The sequence below is a fragment of the Cheilinus undulatus genome, linkage group 5, assembly GCF_018320785.1.
Source record: "Cheilinus undulatus linkage group 5, ASM1832078v1, whole genome shotgun sequence".
Lineage (NCBI taxonomy): Eukaryota > Metazoa > Chordata > Actinopteri > Labriformes > Labridae > Cheilinus > Cheilinus undulatus.
In genome coordinates, this window is record NC_054869.1 from 55,072,678 (window position 1) to 55,083,611 (window position 10,934).

General features: G+C 51.4%; 1 protein-coding gene across 1 annotated transcript; it reads right to left on the bottom strand.

Annotated features, from left to right (window-relative positions):
* Positions 1 to 6,987: 6,987 nt before the first annotated feature.
* On the bottom strand, positions 6,988 to 10,234 carry LOC121509800 (adhesive plaque matrix protein-like). Its single transcript, XM_041787462.1, has 2 exons — positions 10,221 to 10,234; positions 6,988 to 9,910 (listed from the first exon to the last, which is right to left on the bottom strand). The coding sequence occupies exons 1-2, from the start codon at positions 10,232 to 10,234 to the stop codon at positions 6,988 to 6,990; spliced, it is 2,937 nt and encodes a 978-aa protein (XP_041643396.1).
* Between the last annotated feature and the right edge of the window lie 700 nt (positions 10,235 to 10,934).

Genomic DNA, 10,934 nt, shown 5'->3' on the forward strand with positions numbered 1-10,934 from the left:
ATGACTCCACTCACAGCTGAGCTGGCTGAGCTGGTCCAGTCCTGGTCTAAAGAGTTCTGGGTTGGAGCAGAGAATGTCAAATCTCAACAAAATCCAGGATGCAGAGAAGCACTTGCAAACTGTCCGGTTCCAGGCAGCTACCTCAGACTCTACCTCTCCTGCCAGTTCCAGGCAGCTACCTCAAACTCTACCTCTCCTTCTACGTTCCAGGCAGCTACATCAGGCTCTACCTCTCCTGCTACGTTCCAGGGAGCTACCTCAGACTCTACCTCTCCTACTATGTTCAGGCAGCTACCTCAGACTCTACCTCTCCTGCCAGTTCCAGGCAGCTACCTCAGGCTCTACCTCTCCTGCTATGTTCCAGGCAGCTACCTCAGACTCTACCTCTCCTGCTACGTTCCAGGCAGCTACCTCAGGCTCTACCTCGCCTGCTACGTTCCAGGCAGCTACCTCAGGCTCTACCTCTCCTGCTACGTTCCAGGGAGCTACCTCAGACTCTACCTCTCCTGCTACGTTCCAGGCAGCTACCTCAGACTCTACCTCTCCTGCTACGTTCCAGGCAGCTACCTCAGGCTCTACCTCTCCTTCTACGTTCCAGGCAGCTACCTCAGGCTCTACCTCTCCTGCTACGTTCCAGGGAGCTACCTCAGACTCTACCTCTCCTACTATGTTCAGGCAGCTACCTCAGACTCTACCTCTCCTGCCAGTTCCAGGCAGCTACCTCAGGCTCTACCTCTCCTGCTACGTTCCAGGCAGCTACCTCAGACTCTACCTCTCCTGCTACGTTCCAGGCAGCTACCTCAGGCTCTACCTCTTCTGCTACGTTCCAGGGAGCTACCTCAGACTCTACCTCTCCTGCTACGTTCAGGCAGCTACCTCAGACTCTACCTCTCCTGCCAGTTCCAGGCAGCTACCTCAGGCTCTACCTCTCCTGCTACGTTCCAGGCAGCTACCTCAGGCTCTACCTCTCCTGCTACGTTCCAGGCAGCTACCTCAGACTCTACCTCTCCTGCCAGTTCCAGGCAGCTACCTCAGACTCTACCTCTCCTGCTACGTTCCAGGCAGCTACCTCAGGCTCTACCTCTCCTGCTACGTTCCAGGCAGCTACCTCAGACTCTACCTCTCCTGCTACGTTCCAGGCAGCTACCTCAGACTCTACCTCTCCTGCTACGTTCCAGGCAGCTACCTCAGACTCTACCTCTCCTGCTACATTCAGGCAGCTACCTCAGACTCTACCTCTCCTGCTACTTTCCAGGCAGCTACCTCAGACTCTACCTCTCCTGCTACGTTCCAGGCAGCTACCTCAGACTCTACCTCTCCTGCTACATTCAGGCAGCTACCTCAGGCTCTACCTCTCCTGCTACCTTCCAGGCAGCTACCTCAGGCTCTACCTCTCCTGCTACGTTCCAGGCAGCTACCTCAGGCTCTACCTCTCCTGCTACATTCCAGGCAGCTACCTCAGGCTCTACCTCTCCTGCTACGTTCCAGGCAGCTACCTCAGGCTCTACCTCTCCTGCTACGTTCCAGGCAGCTACCTCAGGCTCTACCTCTCCTGCTACGTTCCAGGCAGCTACCTCAGGCTCTACCTCTCCTGCTACTTTCCAGGCAGCTACCTCAGGCTCTACCTCTCCTGCTACGTTCCAGGCAGCTACCTCAGACTCTACCTCTCCTGCCAGTTCCAGGCAGCTACCTCAGACTCTACCTCTCCTGCCAGTTCCAGGCAGCTACCTCAGACTCTACCTCTCCTACTATGTTCAGGCAGCTACCTCAGACTCTACCTCTCCTGCCAGTTTCAGGCAGCTACCTCAGGCTCTACCTCTCCTGCTACGTTCCAGGCAGCTACCTCAGACCCTACCTCTCCTGCTACGTTCCAGGCAGCTACCTCAGACTCTACCTCTTCTGCTACGTTCAGGCAGCTACCTCAGACTCTACCTCTCCTGCTACGTTCAGGCAGCTACCTCAGACTCTACCTCTCCTGCTACGTTCCAGGCAGCTACCTCAGGCTCTACCTCTCCTGCTACGTTCCAGGCAGCTACCTCAGACTCTACCTCTCCTGCTATGTTCCAGGCAGCTACCTCAGACTCTACCTCTCTTGCCAGTTTCAGGCAGCTACCTCAGGCTCTACCTCTCCTGCTACGTTCCAGGCAGCTACCTCAGGCTCTACCTCTCCTGCTACGTTCCAGGCAGCTACCTCAGACTCTACCTCTCTTGCCAGTTCCAGGCAGCTACCTCAGACTCTACCTCTCCTGCCAGTTCCAGGCAGCTACCTCAGGCTCTACCTCTCCTGCTACGTTCCAGGCAGCTACCTCAGGCTCTACCTCTCCTGCTACTTTCCAGGCAGCTACCTCAGACTCTACCTCTCCTGCTACGTTCCAGGCAGCTACCTCAGACTCTACCTCTCCTGCTACGTTCCAGGCAGCTACCTCAGACTCTACCTCTCCTGCTACTTTCCAGGCAGCTACCTCAGACTCTACCTCTCCTGCTACGTTCCAGGCAGCTACCTCAGACTCTACCTCTCCTGCTACATTCAGGCAGCTACCTCAGACTCTACCTCTCCTGCTACATTCAGGCAGCTACCTCAGGCTCTACCTCTCCTGCTACGTTCCAGGCAGCTACCTCAGGCTCTACCTCTCCTGCTACGTTCCAGGCAGCTACCTCAGGCTCTACCTCTCCTGCTACGTTCCAGGAAGCTACCTCAGGCTCTACCTCTCCTGCTACTTTCCAGGCAGCTACCTCAGACTCTACCTCTCCTGCTACGTTTCAGGCAGCTACCTCAGGCTCTACCTCTCCTGCTACGTTCCAGGCAGCTACCTCAGGCTCTACCTCTCCTGCTACGTTCCAGGCAGCTACCTCAGGCTCTACCTCTCCTGCTACGTTCCAGGAAGCTACCTCAGGCTCTACCTCTCCTGCTACTTTCCAGGCAGCTACCTCAGACTCTACCTCTCCTGCTACTTTCCAGGCAGCTACCTCAGACTCTACCTCTCCTGCTGCGTTCCAGGCAGCTACCTCAGACTCTACCTCTCCTGCTACATTCAGGCAGCTACCTCAGGCTCTACCTCTCCTGCTACTTTCCAGGCAGCTACCTCAGACTCTACCTCTCCTGCTACATTCAGGCAGCTACCTCAGACTCTACCTCTCCTGCTACTTTCCAGGCAGCTACCTCAGACTCTACCTCTCCTGCTACGTTCCAGGCAGCTACCTCAGACTCTACCTCTCCTGCTACTTTCCAGGCAGCTACCTCAGACTCTACCTCTCCTGCTACGTTCCAGGCAGCTACCTCAGACTCTACCTCTCCTGCTACGTTCCAGGCAGCTACCTCAGGCTCTACCTCTCCTGCTACGTTCCAGGCAGCTACCTCAGGCTCTACCTCTCCTGCTATGTTCCAGGCAGCTACCTCAGGCTCTACCTCTCCTGCTACGTTCCAGGCAGCTATCTCAGGCTCTACCTCTCCTGCATTCACACGTCCAGAGTCTGTCTATTTACACCTCCAGAGTTCGTCTTTGCGGGCGGCACGGCGCCGCAGTGGTTAGCACTGTTGCCTCACAGCATGAAGGTTGCTGGTTCGCTTCCTGAACAGAGCCTTTCTGTGCGGAGTATGCATGTTCTCCCCGTGCACGCATGGGTTCTCTCCGGGTACTCCGGCTTCCTCCCACCACCAAACATGTTCATTAGGTTAATTGATCACCCTAAATTGGGATGGATGGAGTTCATCTTTGCGTGCACACAGGGGCTGCTGTTATAGAAAAGGATGCAGCAGGTGTCTGCACATCCGATGCTGTAGTGTGAAAAAGAATATAGAGCAGGGGAATCCTCCTCCTGCATGCAGACAGCATCACAGTGCCTCATTGCTATTCATGTGCAGGAGTCTACTTGATTTAAGCTGCGGCCAAAAGCATATTTGTACAGAGTTAAAATGCACGCTGTTGTGGAGCAGAATCAGACAGTTTCTCCAAAATCACCCGCCTGGCTCCATCAGGTCTGCAGATGTTTACAGAGAAACACGTCTCTGTATGTTTAGATGATGCACGGACAGATTCACTCCATCTCTGCATGGTATTTTCAGCACACAGAACTCTGAGGTTCTTCATGGTACTAACTTTACTTTTCTCTTTTGAACTGCAGCTGCAGACCTGATTAAAAACATCAAAGCTAGCTCAAAGCCTCCACTAGCTCTGAAAACACCATCAAAGAGGCCGTCAAAGAGCTGAAAGTTGATTTAACAAATCTGCAAAGCTGCCATCATGAGTGGAGAACATTTATAACATGAAGGAATGATGTTCTGTTAGCATGGAGGCTACAGCTGCTGGTATCCAGCCTTCATCTGCACTCCTGTTGGTTAGACCAGACGTTCTCAACCCTGCAACCCCTAAAATGTTTTTAATCTGTCCCTGTTTATCTTGTTTTATTCTATGCATTTTGTAAAGCACTTTGAAACTGTGTTTTGATAAGTGCTATATAAATAAAGTTTATATATATATATATATATATATATATATAAAATAAAGGCGCCAGAGACCTGGGACCCCCACTGGACCTAACGATGGTTGAAAACAGCCAGGAACATTCTACAATAGTCATGTGGAGACAAAGATGTCCAAACTGGGGGCCCATGGAGGTCAGTAAAACCGTGGTCCATTGTGAAGTTAAGCTGTATTTTATTTTTGACCTGAATAATAACCACTCCTGTCAAAGAAACACATATCTTTTTTTATTCATTTGTGTAGTAAATAGCCTTCTTCAAATGAAAATAACTTATGTTAACATAATTAAAATAAGTTAAATTTGGTAAATAATGGCAAAAATGTTGGAAAGGGTGATCAAATTGGATTTTCAAAGAACATAAATGCATTAAAAATGGCAAAAATTGGATAAAAATGGTAGAAATGGGCACATAAAGTGATAAATAGGGGTTAAAAAGTGGCTGAAATGGCTTTTAATAGCAAAAAAATTGATCTGAACTGGCAAAAATGGGTTAGTCGTGGTTACAATGGGCAAAAAGGAGTGTAAAAAGTTGTTGATAGAGGCAACAGAAGGCAGAAAGAGGCAAGAATTATCTTGGACTTCAACTGACTAGGAATTCAAATTACCTTTACAAATATAATTTCGCTGAAGCCATAGAGAAACTTAAAATTAACACTGAGGGCTGGAGGTTACGGCCCCTATCCATGATTGGAAGAGTGAGCCTACCTAGGTTCCTTTATCTTTTCCAAAACCTTCCTATATACTTTAATGCATTTTTTGTTTTTTAAACAACTCTACTCTATCATATTGCCATTTGTATGGGATTATATATCACATAGGATATCTAAAGCTCACCTACACAAACCCCTTGAAAAGGGGGGCCTTGGACCTCCTGTTTTTAAACACTGTTACTGGGCAGCTAACTTCCGGGCTCTCACATACTGGAAATATGGGGAGGCAGAGATGCTGAAATGCCCTTCATGGTTACAGCTTGAAGCCTATGCTGCTAAAAACTCCTCTCTTCCTGCTCTCTTAATTTCCCCTCCTGAACTTGTTGATAAATTAATCAAACAAAAATGTATCTTGAATAACTCCTTGCGTATCTTGAACCAAATCAATGTGGCTCACCGAACTCCTAGTGACTTTGTATTTGCTCCCATATGCCAGAATCATTCATTCAAGCCGGGACAGCTAGATGGGGTGTTTGAGGTCTGGAGGGATGAAGGCATGAGGACCTTCATAGATATATACATTGATGGAAACTTTGCTTCTTTCACTCAGTTAAGTACCAAGTTTAATCTCCCAAAGTCACACTTTTTTCTTTATCTCCAGATCAGGGACTAGGTCAAGGAAAATTGCTCAAATTTTGAATCCTACCCTGAACCCAGTTCCTTCCTTGGCGTCCTCTTGCTCCCTCCAGACTTCAGGCAGCTTATATCAAAATTTGTGGACTATTTTACTGTTCAGGTCCCCTCTGATTATATCAGAGAAGCCTGGGCCAGGGATTTGAATATAGAAATACCCAGCGGGCTTTGGAGAGAAGCACTGTCTCAGGCTCACCACAGGCTAATCCTGTTCAGAGTGATGCATAGACTGCATTACTCCAAGACAAAACTTAATCATGTCTTTCTATCAGTGTCTTCTGTGTGCGACAGGTGTCAGTCTGCTGAGGCTCGCTAGCACATCTTTATTGGTTTTGCCCTGTCTTGTGTAATTTTTGGATGTCAGTTTTTGAGTGCGACTCAAAGGCCTATTCCAAAGACATTCAGCCCAACCTGTGCTTGGCTATCTTGGGACGCTCTACAGATACTCTGGGACTGGCACACGACATACAGGAGGCTCTTCACCTGGGAATGGTGGCTGCTAAAAAACTTACTCTTCTCACCTGGAAATCTACCTCACCACCAAGCTTCTCACTCTGGATTAGAGACCTGCTGTATGTCATTCAGCTGGAAAGACTACGCTTATACAAATCAATACAAAAGACAGATTTGAGAGAATCTGGGGTCCTTTCTTGGCACTGTACCGTATCAGTCCAAATCTATAGAGACCATTCCAGCTTGGCATCATTCACTTGGGTCGTTTCACCTCAGATGTCAGGCTTCATTATTGTAACACAGGTTGTAGAGGGTTTTATGTGACTGTATACTGGCAGCCTGTTTTTTTATTGCCTTGTTGGTTTTGGTTATTGTTGATGTTTTGTAATGTGTTTTTGTGTGTTCTGTACTCTTTAACCTGAAAAGTTAAAATTAAGTATAAAAAAGAGGCAAGAATTAGTTTAGAAGTGGCAAAAACAGGCAGAAAAAAGCGATGAAAAGGCTTAAAACAGACAAAAATTAACTACTGAGGCAAATAAAACAGAATCTAGTGTTTTTAAAAATAACTAACCACTTAATGAACAGAGATGAAGATAAATCTGAGCTAATTACTCCAACTAACTCAACCTGACAACAAAAGAACAGAAAACCTCGTGTGTCTAAACAAACGACCAAATCTACATGCTGATGTGTGCCTGAAACTAAACCATTACCTGGACCAGTCCATCAAAACAAGAGACTTTAAAACTGGTCTGAGGGTCTGTGGGACTGTGGGGGTCTGAGGGTCTGTGGGTCTGATGGACTGAGGGGGTCTGAGGGTCTGAGGGTCTGTGGGTCTGTGGGGGTCTGAGGGTCTGTGGGACTGTGGGGGTCTGAGGGTCTGTGGGACTGTGGGGGTCTGAGGGTCTGTGGGTCTGATGGACTGTGGGAGTCTGAGGGTCTGTGGGTCTGATGGACTGTGGGGGTCTGAGGGTCTGTGGGACTGTGGGGGTCTGAGGGTCTGTGGGTCTGGGGGGTCTGAGGGTCTGGGGGTCTGCTGGCGTGTGGGGGTCTGAGGGTCTGATGGACTGTGGGGGTCTGAGGGTCTGTGGGTCTGATGGACTGTGGGGGTCTGAGGGTCTGTGGGTCTGATGGACTGTGGGGGTCTGAGGGTCTGTGGGTCTGATGGACTGAGGGGGTCTGAGGGTCTGAGGGTCTGTGGGTCTGTGGGGGTCTGAGGGTCGGTGGGACTGTGGGGGTCTGAGGGTCTGTGGGTCTGATGGACTGAGGGAGTCTGAGGGTCTGTGGGTCTGATGGACTGTGGGGGTCTGAGGGTCTGTGGGTCTGATGGACTGTGGGGGTCTGAGGGTCTGAGGGTCTGATTGACTGTGGGGGTCTGAGGGTCTGAGGGTCTGTGGGACTGTGGGGGTCTGAGGGTCTGTGGGTATGATGGACTGTGGGGGTCTGAGGGTCTGTGGGTCTGATGGACTGTGGGGTCTGAGGGTCTGATGGACTGTGGGGTCTGAGGGTCTGTGGGTCTGATGGACTGTGGGGGTCTGAGGGTCTGATGGACTGTGGGGGTCTGAGGGTCTGTGGGTCTGATGGACTGTGGGGGTCTGAGGGTCTGAGGGTCTGATTGACTGTGGGGGTCTGAGGTCTGTGGGTCGGTGGGACTGTGGGCGTCTGTGGGTCTGTGGGTCTGAGGGACTGTGGGGGTCTGAGGGTCTGTGGGTCTGATGGACTGTGGGGGTCTGAGGGTCTGTGGGACTGTGGGGGTCTGAGGGTCTGTGGGTCTGATGGACTGTGGGGCTCTGAGGGTCTGTGGGTCTGATGGACTGTGGGGGTCTGAGGGTCTGATGGACTGTGGGGGTCTGAGGGTCTGTGGGTCTGCGGGGGTCTGAGGGTCTGTGGGTCTGATGGACTGTGGGGGTCTGAGGGTCTGATGGACTGTGGGGGTCTGAGGGTCTGTGGGTCTGATGGACTGTGGGGGTCTGAGGGTCTGTGGGTCTGATGGACTGTGGGGGTCTGAGGGTCTGAGGGTCTGATGGACTGTGGGGGTCTGAGGGTCTGAGGGTCTGTGGGACTGTGGGGGTCTGAGGGTCTGTGGGTCTGTGGGGGTCTGAGGGTCTGTGGGTCTGATGGACTGTGGGAGTCTGAGGGTCTGTGGGTCTGATGGACTGTGGGGGTCTGAGGGTCTGAGGGTCTGTGGGACTGTGGGGGTCTGAGGGTCTGTGGGTCTGATGGACTGTGGGGGTCTGAGGGTCTGTGGGTCTGATGGACTGTGGGCGTCTGAGGGTCTGATGGACTGTGGGGGTCTGAGGGTCTGTGGGTCTGATGGACTGTGAGGGTCTGATGGACTGTGGGGGTCTGAGGGTCTGTGGGTCTGATGGACTGTGGGGGTCTGAGGGTCTGTGGGTCTGATGGACTGTGAGGGTCTGAGGGTCTGATGGACTGTGGGGGTCTGAGGGTCTGTGGGTCTGATGGACTGTGGGGGTCTGAGGGTCTGTGGGTCTGATGGACTGTGAGGGTCTGAGGGTCTGATGGACTGTGGGGGTCTGAGGGTCTGAGGGTCTGATGGACTGTGGGGGTCTGAGGGTCTGTGGGTCTGATGGACTGTGGGGGTCTGAGGGTCTGAGGGTCTGATGGACTGTGGGGGTCTGAGGGTCTGAGGGTCTGTGGGACTGTGGGGGTCTGAGGGTCTGTGGGACTGTGGGGGTCTGAGGGTCTGTGGGTCTGATGGACTGTGGGGGTCTGAGGGTCTGTGGGTCTGATGGACTGTGGGGGTCTGAGGGTCTGTGGGTCTGATGGACTGTGAGGGTCTGAGGGTCTGATGGACTGTGGGGGTCTGAGGGTCTGTGGGTCTGATGGACTGTGGGGGTCTGAGGGTCTGATGGACTGTGAGGGTCTGAGGGTCTGATGGACTGTGGGGGTCTGAGGGTCTGTGGGTCTGAGGGACTGTGAGGGTCTGAGGGTCTGATGGACTGTGGGGGTCTGAGGGTCTGTGGGACTGATGGACTGTGAGGGTCTGAGGGTCTGATGGACTGTGGGGGTCTGAGGTCTGATGGACTGTGGGGTCTGAGGGTCTGAGGGTCTGTGGGACTGTGAGGGTCTGAGGGTCTGATGGACTGTGGGGGTCTGAGGGTCTGTGGGACTGAGGGTGTCTGAGGGTCTGTGGGTCTGATGGACTATGGGGGTCTGAGGGTCTGTGGGTCTGATGGACTGTGGGGGTCTGAGGGTCTGTGGGTCTGATGGACTGTGAGGGTCTGAGGGTCTGATGGACTGTGGGCGTCTGAGGGTCTGATGGACTGTGGGGGTCTGAGGGTCTGTGGGTCTGATGGACTGTGGGGGTCTGAGGGTCTGTGGGTCTGATGGACTGTGAGGGTCTGAGGGTCTGATGGACTGTGGGGGTCTGAGGGTCTGAGGGTCTGATGGACTGTGGGGGTCTGAGGGTCTGTGGGTCTGATGGACTATGGGGGTCTGAGGGTCTGTGGGTCTGATGGACTGTGGGGGTCTGAGGGTCTGTGGGTCTGATGGACTGTGAGGGTCTGAGGGTCTGATGGACTGTGGGCGTCTGAGGGTCTGATGGACTGTGGGGGTCTGAGGGTCTGTGGGTCTGATGGACTGTGGGTTTATCCTGATTAGGGGGACGGTCACTGATGACAGAGGGAGGATCTCTATTGTCTGATTATTCCAGGAGTTTTGGAGGAATCCAGATCATCGGTCTCTCTCTCTCTCTGCTCCACAGACTCTCATCATCTGTTACACAGCGCCCCCCGGTGGTTGTTCATTTTGTCCTTGTAGTCCTTGTGTCTCTGTGATCCTGATGTGTAGTTTTATTCATTTAAAGCTCTTTCCTCTGTCAGTGACTGAAGGATGAAGGTTGTTCAGGATGTTTTTGTCTGATTTCTGTTTCTCCTAAAGCTGCTGTGGTAAATCTGTGAGTGAGAGTGGATCTACACTCACTTCCTGTCCGCCATCCTTCAGCCCTAATGGTCCCTCATTGATCTTAATGAGTCTGGATGAAAGAAAAGCTGCTGCCTCTCATGTTTGGAGGAAGAACAGCTGTCAGTAGAGAGGAAGAGGAGGCAGTCATCAGAGTCAGTAAACCAGGATCAGGACCGTCACTGAGTCCCTGATTTTAGACAGCGGTGGAGTAAACCAGGATCAGGACCGTCACTGAGTCCCTGATTTTAGACAGGGGTGGAGTAAACCAGGATCAGGACCGTCACTGAGTCCCTGATTTTAGACAGCGGTGGAGATTTATTGATGATATGTATAGATCAGATTCATTGATAAAATTAATTGATCAGATTCATTGATAATATTTTATTGATTTTAACGTCCAGAAACAGACGGAGTGTGCCGGCCTGGACTCTGTTGATCCTCTGACACATCTCTGACATGATTTAACAAACAGGCTCTGTATGTTAGGAAGATTGAGGCGATGCCAGATGGATTAACCATCCTGTGATGCTTCTGGATTATGGCTGCGTGTTTCTGTGTGTGATGAGAATTAATCCCAAACTGATTTTCATTTGGAGCTTCTGTTATGTAAGGCCATCAGGTCCACGTTTACACTCTTATCTGCTGGAAACTGAACATTTATCAGTGTTTTTTTTACTAAATAAGTTCATCAATCAGACCATTACATTTCAGACCAACCACCAAAAACCACTA